Raw genomic sequence first — 20,357 nt, 5'->3', positions numbered from 1 at the left:
GCACTCCTGGAGACTGAGACTTAAGGAGACGCTGTAGGGAGAGGCATTTGTCAGGGACAAACGCTGATTCGTTGGAGTTTGGTGTGCTGTTGCTGATCTTGGAAACAACTCTCTGATCTCTTGTTCCATGTTGTGATTTCTGCTTGGAAACCCTAAAACTCTTTGACCGTTGGACTGGCTGACAAACTTGATTTGGTGTTCAAAGACCTCTGGATTGAATTTCGGCTTCTCTTCTGAAACTGCTCAGGCAAGCTTGTTTTCCCACAGACTCGTAAGATTTCTTTCCGTGTTATCTATGTGGCCTTGAGTAAATTACTCTTCTAATCTAACAGTACCTGAAACTACTTGCAGCCAGAGACTGCTGAAGGTGTGTGTGTATGTGTCTGACTTTGTTCTGGGGCTTGCCAGAAACGTGGGAGCATTTGGGGAAAATTGGAGCAAATAAAGGGTGGTTCGAACTGCCAGTTGACTGTTTTGCCTCTGTGCTGTGCCACTCAGAGGTTTATCTACATCCTCACTATCCTCACAGGTGACCCTCCACAACACAGTCCTTTCAATGATCCCAAGAAGGCTCCACACCCATTTGCACCACTCAGGTAACCCTGAGGACACAGATAAACCTCCAAGTGGACTCAACAACTCTCTAAAAGGATGCAAGTGACCAGGTGTCTGCAAGGAGTATAAATCCTTCCATTCCCCACCATCTAGTCAGAGCTGAAGAAGCTTCTTGGATGAGAAGTGAAACGTCTTCAAAGAAAAACAAGAAAGTCCAGTTGCTTCCTTGAAAAAGTACCTTTGGGACATCCCGGACCTGGATGATGGAGAATCTCCATAGATACACTGACCTGTACAGGTGTTCCATTAATGCTGCCAGAGTGGCTTGATTGATGGGTGGAAGCGTGTGAATAAAGCTGCTGTATTTTCGCACCCTTTCTTTGTCATCCAGGGTATCTGAGGGAGAAGAAGGAGGAGGGGAGCTTAGAAATTAAATTACCTGGGATTAACAAGCACGCGGTCCAAAAGACAAAAGGGATCGAGTTATCCCTTCAGTAGCACCGAGTCCCTGGCAAAGATCACTTAGCCAATCGGCCTCTCCTTCATCGGCACAATACAAACACGGGTGGTCCTCGCCTTACGATCACAACTGAACCCAAAGTTACTGCTGCCGTTAAGCGAGACACTTGTGAAGTGAGTTTTGCTCCATTTTACAATAATGATGATAATGATGATGATGATGATAATAATAATAATAATAATAATAATAATAATAATAATAATAATAATAATAATAATAGAAATAGAAAGACTGTGGCAAAAGCAAGCAAGGCTAGTACCAATAGTCATAGGCACCTTGGGTGCAATCCCAAAACAACTGGAACACCACTTGAACATCATCATCGGCATTGACAAATTCACAATTAGTCAATTGCAAAAGGTGGCCTTACTAGGAACCGCTTCCATCCTGCGACGATATCTGTAATACCATCAGACATCCACATCTCCCTATCCCAGGTCCTGGGTAAGGACTCGATAGGTAGACAAAAATGCCAAATCCAGTCGGAACATCTGGCTGACTGTGCGATGATCCATAATAATAATAATAATAATGATGATGATAATGATAATAATGCTAATGCTAATAATAATAATGTTGGAAGGGACCTTGGAGGTCATCTAGTCCAACCCCCTGCTCAGGCAGGAAACCCTACACCATTTCAGACAAATGGCTCTCCAGTCTCTTCTTAAAAACTTTCAGTGTTGGAGCATTCATCACTTCTGGAGGCAGGTTGTTCCACTGGTGAATTGTTCTCACCATCAGGAAGTTTCTCCTTAGTTCTAAGTTGCTTCTCTCCTTGGTTAGTTTCCATCCGTTGCTTCTTGTCCTGCCTTCAGGCGCCTTGGAGAATAGCTTGACTGCCTCTGAAGTCCCTTCCACCTCTATTATTCTATGTTTTCTGTTCTACCTTAGGCACGGTAAATAAGGTTTCAGAGCTATTCCATAATGCATTACCTAGTGCTGAGATCCAAAAAGGATAAAGTTCTTTGGTCAGTAGTGCGTCATCTATTTCAGAAAGAAAACATTTCAGGGTATCAGTAACATCTTCCAGACGGTTCTTCCCAGTCCTCAGCTTAACACTTCGGGCATCTTTCTTGAAATCTTCCAAAAGCTCTCTGACATATAAAGGATTTCCATTCTTCAGGTAGATATGTTTGCTTCCCAAACCTTAAATAAGAAAAAAAGAAGTTATCAGCCAAATACATAAAAAAAAAAAAAAATAAAATAAAACAGTATCAAAGAAACAAGATGCTTCATGCCGTTATATCTGGAACCACTTCATATAATGGCGTAGAGCAGACATGTCAAACACAAGGCCCGGGGGCCGATGCAGCCCGCAAAGTGGTTTCATGTGGCCCACGAAGCCATCCTGGAAACAGTGAGGGAATGGCCCCCTCTGCCTTGGCCCTGGTCCAGGCCAGCCGGGAGCCAATGTACAATTTTGTGGTGGCCATCTATGCTGAAACACATTCAGTCTTAGCTCCACAAGGCCATCTAGAAACAGTGAGGAACCAGCCCCTGCCACATTGGCCCCGCCCCCTGGGTGCATGCTGGGGAGGTGTCACCCTTTGTGAGGAATGAAGAAATGGACCATGTCTTGGTGCTTGCCCCGGTCCCACCCCCTTCTGCCAGAGACCCTCAGATCTGTCCCACTCCTGCCCAGACCCCCACAGGCACCCTAGATGCGAGCGATGTAGAGCTGGTGATGCCCATCCAGTAGACCACACCCACTCCATCCACGCCCACCCAGTAGGCTGCATCCACCCTGGCCACACCCACCTGGCCCCCCAAGGCAACTGCAATGCTGATGTGGCCCCCAATGAAATTGAGTTTGATATCCCTGGCATAGATCATCTTGTTTATCTTTCATCTGCAGAAAATGTCCCAAAGATGCTTTTTTTTTCAGGAGGCAACTGGATTTTCTGATTTTTCTTTGAAGACATTTCACTTCTCATCCAAGAAGCTTCTTCAGTTCAGGCTGAATTGTGCAGAATGGAAAGATTTATATTCTTTGCAGTCATCTGGTCATTAGCGCTCTTTCTGAGAGTCGTTGAGGCCACTTGGAGGTTTATCTGTGCCCCCAGGCTCTCCTGAACAGTGAAAATGGGCGTGGAGCCTTCTTGGAACTGCAGAAAGGACTGTGTTGAGACTGGAGACATCCATCTCCATCCTCCTGTGTTGAGGGAAGGCCCATCGGGTGACCTTGAGGACACAGATTAAACCCTCCAAGTGGCCTCAACGACTCTCTAAAAGAATACAAATGACTAGCTGTCTGCAAGGAATATACATCCTTCCCTTGGGCACAATTGGTTGCTAAGTGAACCTAACTTCCCCGTTGATTTTGCTCATTGGAAAGTCACAACAAGAGAACACGTGAACTTGGGACACTGCGAACTGTCAGTTGTCAAGTGTCTGGATTTTGATCACATGACCATGGGGATCATACAATGATCAGAAGGATAAAAAACAATCGTAAGACACTTTTTTTTCAGTGCAGCTGCAACTTCAAACAGTCACTAACCAAACTGTGGTAAGTCAAGGACCTCCTGTCCTGCACAGGGCATCATCACTGTGCATTTAGTTATTCCCTCTGTCTAATACAAATAAAAGAGATCCCTCAGGTTCTCTAAGATGCTCTAATTTTAATTTTCCAGCCCTATTGCTCTCATAACGAGATAGAGTGGTACCTTGATACTCAACTGCTTGGAAATTCATCAAATTTGGTACACAACGCATTTTGATGCAAAAAATGTTGCCTCGGTACTCGTTGTTTGTTTGGTACTCGATGCACAAGCTAGAACTTGTTGATGTCAGCTGCCTTGGGACTCACTACATCAGGGGTCTTCAAACTTGGCCCTTTTATGACTTGTGAACCTCAACTCCCAGAATTCCTCAGCCAGGCACTCTGGCTGAGGAATTCTGCGAGTTGAAGTCCTCAAGTCATAAAAGGGCCAAGTTTGAAGACCCCTGCACTACATTATTCCTTATGGAAAAAAATTCTTTGGTACTCATTGTGCCTCCTGGAAGCAACTAAAAATGAGTAACAAGGTAGTACTGTACATGTTCCATGCTCAACACAATTACTTCAAACTGAGCTTTACAGTAAATGCCACTCAAAGCATAGTCTTTACAGATCACAGCTCAAGCCCACCTAGTGTAATCTGATGGCAACACTTCTTAAGTACTCTATCCAAGTGCATCTCCAATTTTCAGGAATCTGAACAAACGCACCCTCTCCACTTACCATACTGCGTAACAAATGCGATACAGCTGGTCACTATAATCGGCACGTCATTTTTGCTGAGCTGCTGATCTTCTAACATGTTGCCATCTGTACCAGCTGCTTTTTCAATTGCGCTACGCCAGACTGTGAAATCCAACTTGGTGTGGCCGCGGATGTATAATGTTCTGAAAAAAAAAAAAGTTTGAGGAAAGATGTCGAAAAGGGGAGAGAGAGAGAGAGGGGGGGGGGAGAGAGAGAGGGGGGGTGAAAATGCTCTCTCTTTAAATGAAAAGCCATGGCAAGGACCGATCACACAAACGCTGCAACTGCAAAACAAGTTCAGGAGACCACTGCTGGCTGTTGCAGAGAGCAGTTATTCCATTTAAGAAAAGCACACCTTGTCTGAGTAAGAAGCTGAGACAGTCAGGCTTGGCTCATGCTTGGATGAGATAGACAGCCCAAAATCTTAGTGCTGTACAACAGAGGTCCCCAACCTTTTGAACACCAGGGACCAGTTCCGTGGAGAGTTTTTTCCACAGACCGGAGGGGGTGTGGTTTTATGTGCTGCCTGCATTCCATGGATGGGGCTTTGCTTGTTTGTGCGGACCGGTTGTTGGCATGCCGCGGCCCATGGACCGGCGGTTGGGGACCCCTGCTGTAGAATGTAGTGGCAATGTGGAAGACCATTGTGAGGAATTAATGAGATATTTTGATTTCTCCTACATATTAAGAAAAAAGCTTAGAGGTTTAGAGCTCATTCTGAGTTGACTTCCTTCTTTTTTCACTCTCATTGGCTGAAGGAGAAAGAGAAGGAACGTTCACATAGCTTCAAAGCTTTTCTAGCTGTAAAAGTCTTGACTTTCAAGTCATCTGCCAGCCACTCAAGGTTTGATAACATGGATAAACCTCCAGGTGGCCTCAAAGACCCTCTAAAAGAATGCAAATGACCAGCTCTCTGCAAGGAGTATAAATCCTTCCATTCCACACCCTCCAGTCAGAGCTGAAGAAGCTTTTGGGATGAGAAACGTCTTGTAAGAAAAACAAGAAGGTCCAGTTGCCTCCTAAGAAAGCATCTTTGGGACAATTATGACTTAGATGACTGAGAATCTCTATAGACCAGGGGTGTCAAACTGCCGGCCTGTGGGCCGAACACATCACGTAGAAGCCATGCCCACCCCATTGCTGGCAATGGCAAAACTGTCCCGATACGTTGCACGACGTCACATGACGTCACGAGTTTGACATGTCTGCCATAAACAATCCTTTTCCTCCTCTTCTGCTCTGCAAACTCTGCTCCCATTTGGCAGTGATGATGTTACCTAGCTTGTTAATAAAATATCCTTTTCCTTCTCCTCCTTTGCTTCCTCCTCCTTCTCCTCCTCCCCCCATCCTCTTCCTTCCAGCACTGAGGATGTTACCCAGTGGTGGGATTCAGCCAGTTTGCACCAGTTCAGCAGAACCGGTAGCTTAATTTTGTGGAGTTCAGAGAACCGGCTGAATGAACTCTGCTTCCAGAAGTCCATTCTGTGCTTTGAAGGCCTGGAGGAGGCCTCTCAGGCCTAGAATGGCCTGCCAGAAGTGCATGGATGCCACTTCCGGAAGTCCGTTCTAGGCCTCAGAGGCCTGGAGGAAGCCTCCCAGGCCTAGAACGGCCTGCCAGAAGTGCATGGATGCCACTTCCGGAAGTCCGTTCTAGGCCTCAGAGGCCTGGAGGAGGCCTCCCAAGCCTACAACGGCCCGCCGAAAGTGCATGGATGCCACTTCTGGAAGTTCGTTCTAGGCCTCGAAGGCCCAGGCCTGCATCCAATAAGAGAACCGGTTGTTGAGGTATTTGAATCCCACCACTGATGTTACCTAAATGGGTAATGAAATGTCTGCAATAAAAGCACCAAACTCAGGGAGCACCAAGGACTATGAGCTAGAAATAGTCTCCTCTCTCGAACAGACCAAAGTAGCTAGAATACAGCCAGGTGCAGTCTACTGCGGTATACACACATCCATTTTAAAAGGCAAAGGGATTACAACCCTGTGCAAAATATATTTTCTCTGCTCAGTTGAGTTTTTCAGTCAATATTTATACAGCATTAGCTAAGGAGCAGATGCCATGGCACTCATCACGTTTTATTTGGCTGATATTTTTTTTTTAAAAAAGAAAAATAACTAAGAGCAAAAGCTGCTTTCCCCTCCTGACACATCTATTGCTTCTTGTTTATGGGCAATTTATCACTTGCAAAGTCCTTACGGATTCTGTTGGACGTTCTACCGTATCATGTAAATAGTCCCTATAAAATAAAGAAATGCGGTTTTATTAAAGTCCGTCTCCCTTGGATCTTTCCAAATGCATCTAAGCCTGCGTGTAAAACTCAGGCCACATTTTATTTCCTAAGAGAAGAGCAACACCTAACGAAGCTTTTGCCAAACCATATCACGTTCATTTTTCTACTGTACCAACCTAGAATAAAGGCCACTGAAAAACGAAATGCCAAGAATTAATAATCTTAATCCTTTACCGGGGTAGCATCCAAACATCAGCGGCACGGTGAGAAAAAAGACCTTAGGAACAGCAAATTTACTCAAAATCTCTGCACATGAGCAGGATCCGTGAGAAGTGATGTCTACTTTTTCATATGTGTTTATGTCTTCCCAGGACCATGTCTAAACAGACGTATGTATGCACTAACATGCATCCAATAAACACCATTAGGTGGTTGCACTGAACAGACCATGGTTGATCTCCCAAAGATAACTAGAATGGGACTTGTCCCAGAGATGCTTTTTCAAGAGGCAACTGGACTTTCTGGTTTTTCTTTGAAGACATTTTGCTTCGCATCCAAGAAGCTTCTTCAGCTCTGACCGATTGGTGGGGAATGGAAGGATTTATACTCCTTGCAGACAGTGGTCACTTGCACTCTTTTAAAGAGTCGTTGAGGCCACTTGGAAATTGATCTGTGTCCTCAGGATCAACTGAGTGGTGCAAATGGGCGTGGAACCTTCTTGGGACTGCTGAAAGGGCTGTGTTGTAGACTGGAGATTGATAATGTTGTATCCCTCCCCCTCTGTGTTAAAATTGAACAGCTCTCTCTCAACAGACTTGAGAATCTGCCTAATTTTGGGGTCAATTGTGATCGTAAGTTGAGGACAAACTGTAATGCAGAGGTCTCCAACCTTTTGGACACCAGGGACCGGTTCTGTGGAGAAAGGTTTTTCCAAGGACCAGAGAGTGCATGGTTTTGTGTGCTGCCTGCGTCCCACGGATAGGGCTTTGCTTGTTTGTGTGGACCAGTTGCTGGCATGCCATGGCCCAGTACTGGTCCACACAACTGGGATTGGGGACCCGTGCTATAATGGATGGAACCAAGTTTGTGAACTTTGTGTATCAATTTCCACATCCTGGTTCCCAGCAAAGGTTTTACTTCTAACCATACACAGCCAATACAAATTTGGTAAAAGCAATCCTAGGTGTACAAAACAAGATAATTTCTAGTGCTCTATTTCTATGAAGTTCCTATTTCACAGCCTTTTCCAGAAAACTAAGAAGCCATCTGAGAATATCCATCAAGGCAAGAACTATCTCCATCTGCTTTGAGGATCTTCTGAAGCTATGTGTCCACCCACACATGTGCAAATGGGTATTTGCCAGGATGTCTAGCAAACCTCTCCAATTGCTTTGATCAGTCCCCATCCTCGTCTTGAGACTCTATAATTTACAGCTTACCTTCCTTTCTCAACCAGTAGCAGAACATCTGTTTTTTCTCCATTTTGGACACAGCTACTGATCGCTGAAACGTGAAAGGCAGAGCCATTTACAAACTTAAACCAGTCGTCTTTTCCTAAGTGCACAAAATCCATAGAAAACATATGCTCAATAACAACGGAGCTTGGAAACAATCTATTTTAATAGTGTTGGAAGAAACATCAGCTCCAGTTCCAAGCCGGGAGAAAGACACTGAAAATAAAATGGAGGCTGGCTGCGGAAAGAAGGTGTCTGTTGCTTATTGTCACCTGATTGTTCCCAGGCAGCACCTGTTTCTCCTATTTCCCTATGTTAACCCCCCCCCATTGTACATCCTGTATGTCAACGCTGCAAATATTGTATATTCTTGCTTTTGACAATATGCAGAATTGTCTGGTAATTATGGGGTTAACACAGAGCAGAAGGGGGGTTGGGGGTAAAGCCTGGGAAAGAAAGAGGAAGGAAACCTTTGACCTTCACACTAATTGGATAGTGTGAGATATGAGGGCTAAGTTAGGGAGGGAACATGCTGATAATTTAACTGCTCAGAGGAAGAGAACTTAGATCCTAGCATCCCTCTGTTGTGCCTGTGCCGACATTTTGTAACAATAAAAGACTTTTAGGAAAATAAATGCCTGGAAGTTCTTTGAAATGTTTCATTAGCCGGAACCATAACACTGTGACTATTACCTATTTATTTTAATGGTCATTTTCAGCTCTGATTTCTTACTCCTCTCTGAGCTTGCTTGTTTTCTTGCAGACGTTTCATGACCCAAACCAGATAACATCCTCATTGTTAGTGACTGACTGACTTGCTAGCACTGATGATGTTACCTAGTTTGGGTCATGAAACCTCTGCAAGAAAACAAGCAAGCTCAGAGAGCACCAAGGACCCCTCATTTCAGCCCTGAGCTACGAATATTCTCCTTTATTGGCTCTGATTTCTGGTGGGCCAATTGTTGTCCCTAATGTTGTGATCTCTGTTGGATGGCTGGGTTGAATTTGGAGAGAAAGATCCTTAAGTTTTAATAAGGGATCTGTATCAATTCTCAGTTAATGTGGATGTCCAATGAAGTACAGGATCTTTCTGATCGATGACCTTGTTGCCATGTGGAAGGTGGAATTTTGGAAAGATAGGATGGGCTTCTTAATTGCCTGGTTCAGTCAAGCTTCACTGAACATGTCCCAAAGGTGCTTTTTTTATTTAAAAGTTTTATAAATTTATTACAATATAAACCCCCCCACACCTCTTCCCCACTTCCCAGAGCTGATTACAGGATAAAAAATAAAATAAACAAATATAATCTAACTAAGATTAATCAACTATACTATCAATCAAAACCATAACACACTTTAACTCCTTCTCCCAACAAATATTAACAAATTAAGTCAAAAATAATAAAATAATTAAAACTAATAATAATTATCTAAAATCTACTCAAAAGCAAGACAATATTTTTCAATCTCATATTTCTTCTGAATGTAATCAATCCATCTTCTCCAAACCATAATATATTTTTCTTGTGAATGATCCTTCAAATAGGTGGAGATTTTCGCCATGTCTGCTAAATTAGACACTTTAAGTATCCATTCTTCCAAAGTAGGCAATAAGTTTTTCTTCCAATGTGGAAGGTGGAATTTTGGAAAGATAGGATGGGCTTCTTAATTGCCTGGTTCAGTCAAGCTTCATTGAACATGTCCCAAAGGTGCTTTTGTTTGAAAACATTTTTGTTTCTCATCCAAGAAGCTTCTTAGATGAGAAGCAAAACGTCTTCAAAGAAAAACAAGAAAGTCCAGTTGCCTCTTGAAAAAGCATCTTTGGGACAACCATGAGCTGGATGATTGAGAATCTCCATGGACCTTCATTGAACAATATCTGGCCAATATCTTTCTGTTCTGGTTCCAATTTTTACATAACTTTGCAATGCCAACTTTACAATTCCACCAGTCTACTTCTTCACCATCTGATTTTATTACAGCCATTCCTTCATTATAATTACTGAGGCAACACAGCTAATTGTATATGTCACAGCACTTGACCATATTGCTTCCTATATTATTGAAGTCGTGTGTGAAGAAACCACAGTATTCAGAAAAGGACACGTGGTGCTTGACTTACGTCAGTTCAAATAGAATAGAATAGAATGGAATGGAATGGAATAGAATAGAATAGAATAGAATAGAACAGAACAGAACAGAACAGAATAGAATAGAATAGAGCAGAGCAGAACAGAACAGAATAGAGAAATGAAGAATTAGATTGGAATGGAATGGAATGGAATGGAATGGAATGGAATGGAATGGAATGGAATAGAATAGAATAGAATAGAATAGAATAGAATAGAATAGAATAGAATAGAATAGAATAGAATAGAACAGAGAAATGAAGAATTGGAATAGAATAGAATAGAATAGAGCAGAGCAGAACAGAACAGAATAGAGAAATGAAGAATTAGATTGGAATGGAATGGAATGGAATGGAATGGAATGGAATAGAATAGAATAGAATAGAATAGAATAGAATAGAATAGAATAGAATAGAATAGAATAGAATAGAATAGAGCAGAGCAGAACAGAGAAATGAAGAATTGGAATAGAATAGAATAGAATAGAATAGAATAGAATAGAATAGAATAGAATAGAATAGAATAGAATAGAATGGAATGGAATGGAATGGAATGGAATGGAATGGAATAGAATAACAGAGTTGGAAGGGATCTTGTAGATCTAGTCCAACCCCGCACCCCACCGACACAGGAGATCCTACACCATTTCTGACAGATGGCAGTCCAGTCACTTCCTGAAAGTTTCCAGTGATAATCTCCAACAACTTCTGAAAGCAACTTCTGTTCCACTGGTTGATTGTTCTCACTGTCAGAAAATTTATCCTTATTTCTAGGTTGAATCTCTCTTATTCTTTGTCTGGCCTTCAGATAATATATATATTAAGTCTTACTTAACTCCTGGAGCCGCCTTAGATGCATTGAATTCTCTTGTGAATTTTCCAGTTTGAGGTAAAAATACAAGCTGGTCTTCTCTAGAGCAAACCAGCCCTTTTTCCAATTATCAAGGTCCTGGCAGTCTTTGTAGAACAGCTGGCCAATAACATCTGTCTCTCTCTCCTGAAGACCTTGGGCCAATTCAGGTACAAAGTGCTATTGCAAACAGAAACAAAAAAAAACAAGACATAGACTTTGTCATTTGTTAGCTAACATGGTTACATACTTTACTATGTTTAACATAGTTATTTTGCATTTTAAGTTCACATTCTCTTTCCTTTGAAATAACGTTCAGGCACATTACAGACCGGAAGGAAAGAATAGCTTTCGACATTCCTAAACTGAAAAGATAAACAGGCTGGAGACTATCTCCAGATAAGAAAAAATTTGTTAGTACAAACTGGGGTCTGGTTTTTCTCTTTTTGTGAACTCCAAACCACCTTTTTTTTCCTTACAATTTACTCCCCTTCTGACATCAGGCCTCATTTTAATGAACATGTTATTGTTTTTGTTGTTAGTTGCGAAGTCGTGTCCGACCCATGGACAACGTTCCTCCAGGCCTTCCTGTCCTCTACCATCTTCTGGAGTCCACTGAAGCTCCCGCCTGCTGCTTCAGTGACTCCATCCAGCCACCTCCTTCTCTGTCGTCCCCTTCTTCTCTTGCCCTCCATCTTTCCCAGCATTAGGCTCTTCTCCAGTGAGTCCTTCCTTCTCATTAGGTGGCCAAAGTATTTGAGTTTCAACTTCAGGATCTGGCCTTCTAAAGAGCATTCAGGGTTGATCTCCTCTAGGACTGACCGGTTGGATCGCCTTGCAGTCCAGGGGACTTGCAGGAGGCTTCTCCAGCATCAGAGTTCAAAGGCCTCCATTCTTTGGCGCTCAGCCTTTCTTATGGTCCAACTTTCACAGCCATACATTTAATGAACATGGGATGCAAATATGTAACTGATTTCTTATGCAAACAGCAGGTTACTATTATCCTGCCCAATCAACTTTCCTGTCTTGTTTTCTTTGTGTGTTAAATACAAAAAGGAATGTAAGATTGGGCTTGTGGTTCTCTCTCTGTTGTGATTCCGTGCCAGCCTGTGCTCCCAACAGCTGAGTCTGAGGAATCTGAGGAGGAGGTGGAGGAGGCATTTGAAGGGCCATCGGGGCAGAGGGAGGCTCTGATGAATTACAGGACTCACGGTTTGATACAGAGCCTGGGCCCTCCAGTCGTGTTTCTGATGAAGCTCAGCTGTGTGAGGAGAATGAGTCAGACTTGGAAGAATCACATCTGATGGACTTGCTAATTGATGCACGCTCCCATCGTCAATTAGCAAGAGTAAATCAGCAGCAGTCAATGTGACTACTCCAGGGAAAAAGGAGAAGGCACTGAGAGGCAACGCCTTGGGATTGCTGTATAAAAAGAGGAGGTGTGGGCGGTGCTGGTTGCTGAAGGCAACCGTTTGCAAAGTGCTTCTTGGAATCCTGGTCTGTTCGTCTTGCTTGTGACTTCTCGTCTGTTTGCATCGTGTTTCCTTTGGACCTGAGTTTTACTGTTTGTGTTTTGGACTATTGGACAGGTTTGTCAACCATATTAAAAGAGTTTTGTTTTGTTGCAAAGTCTCCAGCCTATTGCATCAATAGGGGTTTGGTCCTTGTGCCTTTAACAAGGATGGCAATAGGCTGGGATAGAACACTCTCTCCTTTTTCATAGAGAGATCCCATTTTATCAGGGTACCCTAATAAACTACTTTTAAAGGATCTTCCGATTTGGTTGTTTATTGGGGAAGTAAACCGAGGCAGAACCGAGGGCTAGATTTGGCTATCCGGTATGACCAAATACTCATTCTTAGAATTAGAAGAATTCAATTTTGTAGCCTTCTTGGACTTTTGAATTAGAATTCTTTGAAACAGAAAAGTCAGAATTTTGCACAAGAAAGAAAAAAACATCTACTCTTAAGATGGCTTCTAATAACTCGGGCAGAGTTCCTTAACTCAAATCATTAAAAAAAAAAAAAAGAATTGTTATTTACGTTCAACTGCACCGTTTCCTACTCGTCAAGAAAACAATTTTTTACTTCTTTGCAATCTAAATTGGCCTCCATTAAAAATCTGCCTTTGTCTTAGGTCTCCTTGTTAAAACAAAAGGGTTTCTCTCGATTTCCTTTAAAGGTGCCTGTCTTAACTTGAATGGATAATTACAAAAATTACCTTAGCAATTGCCCGAGTCCATTTTCGTTGAGAATGCGCGGTTTCCGCTCCAAAGAGAAATGCACGTTCTGACAGTAAGTAGATTTCAAAGGTAAACATCGCTCTGAAATTGCGGAGGAGAAGAGGAATCAAATCTATTTAGTATTAGCCTCACAAAAGGAAAACAATAAAGTGGTACATTTTATTGTTCTCAGACCTTTGTTCCTCTTGTCCTGGAAACGAATCGCAAGAGTTCTTCCCTCTAAAGTGCTTTATTTGTGTCGGGTTTGTTTGGAAGATAATGGGGAATCAATATGCATTTGATAGTCTAATGAAGAGGAACAGAGGAGGTATATAAACTGTACTATGAATGAGAGCTAAAATAATGGAACTAAACCAATAATTTGGGCGGGGAAAGAACAATAGTCGACATATTGCCTGATTAAATTGGGACTTTATTTTCAAACTGGAAAAAGAAAATTTGAATCTTCTGAATTGCATTTAGCTATGCTTTTAGAACAGAAATGGAAAATATGGTGTCTTCAGTCCATGCACGTGAAAATTCAAACACAAACACACACAAACAGACCCATCCTACTGCAGAAAGTCTCACTGGCTGATTTAAAGGTGACACCGCCTTTTTCAGGCACTGCAAAAGGTTATTCTCGTGTACATAGAAGGGATATCGTGAAAATGCACCTAGAAAAACTAACTTCATCCTATCTTAGTCTGGTCGGTTTTATCCCTAACCTGATTATGTCAGCCAAATGTTTAGACTGGATTGGACATTTTTTATTCATGGGTTGAATCCCTCCCAAGGACCTGGAGTAGGCAGAGGTTGTTTTGATGGGGTTAGAAGTACAGTCGTAGAGTGTAAGCTATTCTAAGTAAAACTGCCTTTTGCAATTGACCGATGGTGATTTTAGTCAATGCCGATAGTGTTCAAGTGCTGCTCCAGAGATTTTGGGATTGTACCCAAGTTGTTTATCACTACCTTTGCTTTCTTTTACCACAGGAAAGAAGAAAGGAATCTAGCTATATGAATCAGGAAGAAAGGAAGGGAGGGAGGGAGGGAAGGAGGGAAGGAGAGGGAGGGAGGGAGGGAGGAAGGGAAGGAAGGAAGGAATCTAGCTATATGAATTAAGAAGGAAGGAAGGGAGAGAGGAAGGAAGGGAGGGAGGGAGGGAGGGAGGAAGGAAGGAATCTAGCTATATGAATTAAGAAGGAAGGGAGAGAGGGGGAGAGAGGAAGGAAGGGAGGGAGGGAGGGAGGGAGGGAGAGAGGAAGGAAGGAAGGAAGGAAGGAAGGAAGGAAGGAAGGAAGGAAGGAAGGAAGGAAGGAAGGAAGGGAGGGAAGACTATTAATATCCAAACAGGAAGTCCAGATTATCCCTGTCCATGCATTTTTGTGCAGGAAACAATGAACATATAGTAAATCCCAAGACCTTATTTAAGGAGATAATGTAACTAATTTAGTTGGCTAACTCTATTGGTTTTGGAATTCTGCATAGGTCCCTTGTTGCCTTCCCTTGTTTTTCCCTCTCTCTTATACTTCCATTTGCCCCACCAATTTCTTTCTATATCTAGATGCCTGGATTCAAACGCGAGGGAAATTCATCACTACCTTCTCCACGTGCAATGTACATGGTTGCTTAGCTACCTTCCTTGTGGTGCAGGATTGGCAGAAGGCTGTTAAGCTTGTGCTTCTGGGCTTTAAGAAAGAAGGTCGAAATTGATCCTTTTTTTCTATTCCAGTTGGAATAAATAGGGGGAAAGAAGAAGAATTTCCCATCTGAGCAAACCTAGGGCCTCCGGAGGGGAGAAATTGCGGGAGATGCTTCTCACTGTTCCACCTCCTTGCTTGTCAAACAGAGTCTTGCGCACACAGAGCTAACCCCTTTCAAGTCTTGTTTTCCCTCCTGGAAAACCTAGCCCTGAGCTATCAAAGATGCAAATCCTGGCTTTAAAAAATTGACAGGGCTATCCTCCTGCCTCTGGAAAAGTTTGCCATTTTTACAAGCTCCACCGATTTAAAAAAAGAGCAGGGGATATCAAGGCATTTTAATTTCACTAAGTTCATTAAGAGTAAGGTTTTATGGGGAAAGAGCAAATTCAAAGAGCAAATTCACTGCCCATAAAGCATAGGGTTCATTTCTCAGAAGATCATTCATTCATTCATTCATTCATTCTATCCATTCTCTCACTCCCTCCGTATGTACATGGCTGGATCTGCCATGAACTCCCAGATCCACTGATTTAACAAGCCAGTTAACGTCAAATAATTTTAATTCCATTACATTCATTAAGAATAATATTTTATTGGAAGAGAGCAAATTCAAAGTCCTCATGCTGTCCATAATGTGTGAGTTTAATTTCTCATATCATTCCTTTATTAATTGACTCACTCATTCCACTCAGTTCAACCATCAACCAACCAGGAGAACTTAGAAGTGGTGGGTGCTCCATCCCTGGAAGCTTTCAAACAGAGACTGGACGACCATTTGTCTGGAAAGGTATAGGGCAAGTGTAGGCAACCTGGGCTCTTTTATGACTAATGGACTTCAACTCCCAGAATTCCTGAGCCAGCATGGGGGGAACTATGGCCCCCTCATGACTGGTGGACTTCAACTCCCAGAATTATTGAGCCAGCCATGCTGAAGGAAAAGGGAGAGGTTTCCAAGCTGAGCCGTGCTGGCTCAAGAATTCTGGGAGTTGAAGTCCACCAGTCATAAAAGAGCCAAGGTTGCCTATCCCTGGTATAGGGTCTTCTGTTCGGGCAGAGGGTTGGACTAGATGACCTCCGAGCTCTCTACCAACTCTGCTATTCTATGATTTATTTGTTTATTTTTGAACCTTCCAGCAATTGGCAATGAGAAATCCAGAATTAAGAATGTAACAGCCATTATAAAAAGTTGCTTTAGATAAAAAAAAAAAACAAGATCAATATCGACAGAACAAATCATTAACAAAACCATCAAAGACACTGGACTTACCCCATGGGTAAGGTGTCTTCCGACTTATGAATGATAAGACAGATGACTTCACTGATGTCCAATGTCCCACTTGGGGTGGCCATCTTCTCGTTCTCGTAGTAACTCAAAAAGCCGCTTTCCAACACGCACCATCTCCTACTGCACTCTACGTTTAAAGATGGTTTTATTTATTAACGGAAGAGTTAGCCATTATCACAAGATGACTAGCAAATGATCCATAACATAAACAGACCTTGCCTGCAGAGTTTTTAAATGAGTCTTGCAAAACTTCAATTTTCCATCTGCTTTTAACCAAACGATTCAGGGATGCGCAACAAATTTGCTAGCTGGTATTTTAACTTGCAAGGGTTCTGTTTTTAATGTCCAGATCATTTCCCAAAATTATTTTATCCTGAATAGAGTAGAGTGGAGTGGAGTGGAGTGGAGTAGAGTAGAGTAGAGTAGAGTAGAGTAGAGTAGAGTAGAGCAGAGCAGAGCAGAACAGAATATAGGCTAGGCTAGGATAGGCTAGGATAGGCTAGGCTAGGATAGGATAGGATAGGATAGAACAGAACACAACAGAGTAGAGTAGAGTAGAGTAGGGTAGGGTAGGGTAGGGTAGGGTAGGGTAGGGTAGGGTAGGGTAGGGTAGGGTAGAGTAGAGTGGGATGGGATGGGATGGGATGGGACAGAAGAGGAGAGGAGAGGAGAGGAGAGGAGAGGAGAGGAGAGGAGAGGAGAGGAGAGGAGAGGAGAGGAGAGGAGAGGAGAGGAGAGGAGGAGTGGAGAGGAGTGGAGGAGTGGAGAGGAGTGGAGTGGAATAGGAATGGAATAGAATAGAATAGAATAGAATAGAATAGAATAGAATAGAATAGAATAGAATAGAATAGAATAGAATAGAATAGAATAGAATAGAATTATTTATTAGCAAACTGTGATTGGACACACAAGGAATTTGACATAAATATAAGAATTGGAATGCTACATTCTGCTGGATGATTTAAATTAATTGGATCATAATGCTTTTAAAAATCCAGTCCCTTATCCCATATAAACTGGGAATTCTAATAAAACAGACAGCATATAGAGACACATGCTATAAAACAGAATGCAACTGTCACAGGTCTAAAATTGGGGATCAAATGACCATAGATGAAGTAAAATCTTGCCTGGATCTGAAATCAATAGAATTCTTTATAGAATAGAATAGAATTCTTTATTGACCAAGTGCGATTGGACACACAAGGAATTTGTCTCCGGTGCATAAGCTCTCAGTGTACATACAAACAACGATGTGATAGGTCATAGATCATAGGTACAATCATTAATCGTAAGATACAAACATCACATGATAAATCATAGATACCAATAGGAGAAGATAGTAGGAAAGGTGAGAAAGATAATAGCAATACAGCCCTACTACATGGGTAAAATATATTTAGGCCTAAGACAGTACTGTGAGAATTAAGTGATCAGCAGAGTGTTTAATTGTATATATATATATGTTTTCTGAGGTTTTCACGGGTGTTTGTATGTAGGTCATTGGTTATACGGGTTTTCTCCCACATAAAATTGGAAGTGTCTTGGCGACGTTTCGACAAAGTCTCATTCATCATCTTCAGGCTGGTGCTTTCGGCTTCGTGCTTCTAGGAGCAATTGCTCCTAGAAGCATGAAGCAATTGCTCCTAGAATTGCTCCTAGAAGCACGAAGCCGAAAGCACCAGCCTGAAGATGACGAATGAGACTTCGTCGAAACGTCGCCAAGACACTTCCAACTTTACATGGGAGAAAACCCAAATAACCAATGACCTACATATATATATATATATATATTAAGCAGGTGAACCTATACCATGTCAGAAAAGTGACTGTCTAGTGTCTTCTTAAAAACTTCCAGTGATGGAGCGCCCACGAAGGCAAAGCTGTTCCACTGGTTAATTGTCCTCACTGTTAGGAACTTTCTCCTTAATTCCAGGTTGTTTCTCTCTTTGATCAGTTTCCAACCATTGTTTCTCGTCCTTCCCTCTGGTGCTCTGGTGAACAACCTGGCCCCCCTCTTCTTTGTGGCAGCCCCTCACATACCAGAACACTACTATCATGTCGCCCCTAATTCTTCTTTTCTTTAGACTTTTCTCAGCCCTTTTTCTGGTTCATGCAGTACACAGATTGTTCACATCTGACGTACTAAACATACGCGTTTACCACTGAATATACGCGTTTTACCTACACTTATGCACCATATAAGGTCCTTTGAGCTTCCATCTCCATCAGAAATAATCAGATTTCTAATTAAGTAAATTACTCCGCTTCCTGTTTAAGCTCATTGAAGTAGCCGGTCCAATTTCAACCTCCAGTTAAACGAAGGGATGTTTTCATTGTTAAAATTAATAAGCACAGGAAAAGCTTTATTCCCCTTCCTTCTTTTTTGATATTTTTAAATAGCCTCATTGCATCGATGCAGGCCTTGTTGTTGTTTCTTTCTTTAAAAAAAGAAAAGAAAAGAAAAAAAAACCCAGAAGCTTTTAAAAGCTTCGTATTGCGGTCGCCGGTTTCGGATGTACAGAAACCGTAAAGACTCAAACGCAAGAGATCGGGAGATTAAAAAAAAAATTAATAGAAAAGAAAAGAAAGTAGAAAAATAAGAGACTCCTTTGAACTGAAAAAGGAAATTGAAGCTGCAGGAAAACAAAACCAAAAAAAAATAAGTAGCTTGACAGAAGCGGATTGCAAAAATGAACGGTTGAGTCAGAGCACACAAAAGCGAACGCAACCCACCACAAATGGTGGAAATAGAGGCCAAGGCAGAGTCAATCTATTTTGCGTTGGTGGAAGTCACGGCAAAAAGCCTCCTCAATGGAGCAAAGCTAAGGAAGACAAGACATAGCTTTGGAAGGAAAGGGGGGGGGACAAAAAGAGCCTTGAAAAATCATCCCCCAAAATACATTCTGATCAGATTGGTCATAAATATAACCGTGCAAGATTTCCTGTAGTGTTAAAACGGACCAACGCTAACAATTATTCTATGTTCTTAAAACGCATAAAGGGGGAAAGAAGCCAGTAGATCTTCCTATCTTCCTTCCTTCTTTCCTTCTTCTTTCTCTTCCTTCCTCCTTCCTCCCTTCCTCCTACCTTTCCTTATTTTCAAATAGATTCCTTCCTTTTTTTCTCTTCCTCCCTCCCTTTTTCTTTCTCTCTTTTCTTTTTCTTTTTTTCTTTTCTCAGTATCTATCATCTTTATCTTTTTATTTAATCAATTTTCCATCCTACACATTCAGTGTAATCTATCTATCTATCTATCTATCTATCTATCTATCTATCTATCTATCTAGGTAAGTAGGTAGCTAGCTATCTAGCTAGCTACATATCTATCTACCTACCTACCTACATCTATCTATCTATCTATCTATCTATCTATTTATCTATCATCTACCTCTATCTATCTATCTATCTATCTATCTATCTATCTATCTATCTATCTATATCTATCTACCTACCTACCTCTATCTATCTATTATCTACCTCTATCTATCTACCTACCTACCTACCTACCTACCTATCTACATCTATCTATCTATCTATCTATCTATCTATCTATCTATCTATCTATAAATCTTATAGATAGATAGATAGATAGATAGATAGATAGATAGATAGATAGATAGATAAGAGGGAGAGAGAGAACAGATAGATTTAACTAGTAGATTGTTATCATAAAAAGGGACATATAATACAAACACTGTTTTCTCAATCATGTGTGCTGGTAAAATAATTATTATACAATACTAGAAGATAGATGAGATACCGAGATATTTAGCTGATTTTCACAAATATATTGTCAATGCTGCTAATATTGGATGTTCTTGCTTGACAATATATGAAGATGCAGACATTTTCTATTTAACCTGCGTATTACTTAGAGTTAAAATTAGACGGTGTTGGAAGGGAGGGGGGAAATGTGCTTGGGGACTAGTTAGCCATAACAATATCACAGTAGAGTATTCTTCAAGGTTAGTTGTAATAAGAGGAGATAACTGGAGGGAAAGTTCACACTTCAAACTAATTGGAGAATGTGATTAATGACTGTTAAATGAAGGAGTGAGTTATGCTTTGTTATTGTGTGTCTGAGGGAGGAGAATTCCAGATTTTGGCTTCTCTATGTACCCGTGGAAGCTATGTTGCAAATTAAAGATTCTTTAAGG

General features: G+C 41.6%; 1 protein-coding gene across 6 annotated transcripts in view; it reads right to left on the bottom strand.

Annotated features, from left to right (window-relative positions):
• Window positions 1–20,357, bottom strand: part of ARAP2 (ArfGAP with RhoGAP domain, ankyrin repeat and PH domain 2) — a 115,269-nt gene that overhangs the window by 33,046 nt on the left and 61,866 nt on the right. For all 6 annotated transcript variants that reach the window (XM_039347658.1, XM_039347696.1, XM_039347666.1 and 3 more), the window contains 7 exons: window positions 16,180–16,324; window positions 13,209–13,311; window positions 10,970–11,168; window positions 7,996–8,059; window positions 4,302–4,465; window positions 2,012–2,224; window positions 846–951 (listed from right to left, as the gene is read on the bottom strand). In XM_039347658.1, coding sequence (XP_039203592.1) covers window positions 846–951; window positions 2,012–2,224; window positions 4,302–4,465; window positions 7,996–8,059; window positions 10,970–11,168; window positions 13,209–13,311; window positions 16,180–16,324 — 994 coding nt within the window. The remainder of the gene's footprint in view (window positions 1–845; window positions 952–2,011; window positions 2,225–4,301; window positions 4,466–7,995; window positions 8,060–10,969; window positions 11,169–13,208; window positions 13,312–16,179; window positions 16,325–20,357) is intronic.

Source organism: Crotalus tigris, unplaced genomic scaffold (genome assembly GCF_016545835.1).
Source record: "Crotalus tigris isolate CLP2741 ecotype Arizona unplaced genomic scaffold, ASM1654583v1 scf7180000017559.9942113025:1136094, whole genome shotgun sequence".
Lineage (NCBI taxonomy): Eukaryota > Metazoa > Chordata > Lepidosauria > Squamata > Viperidae > Crotalus > Crotalus tigris.
This window is presented reverse-complemented; position numbering and strand designations above follow the sequence as displayed.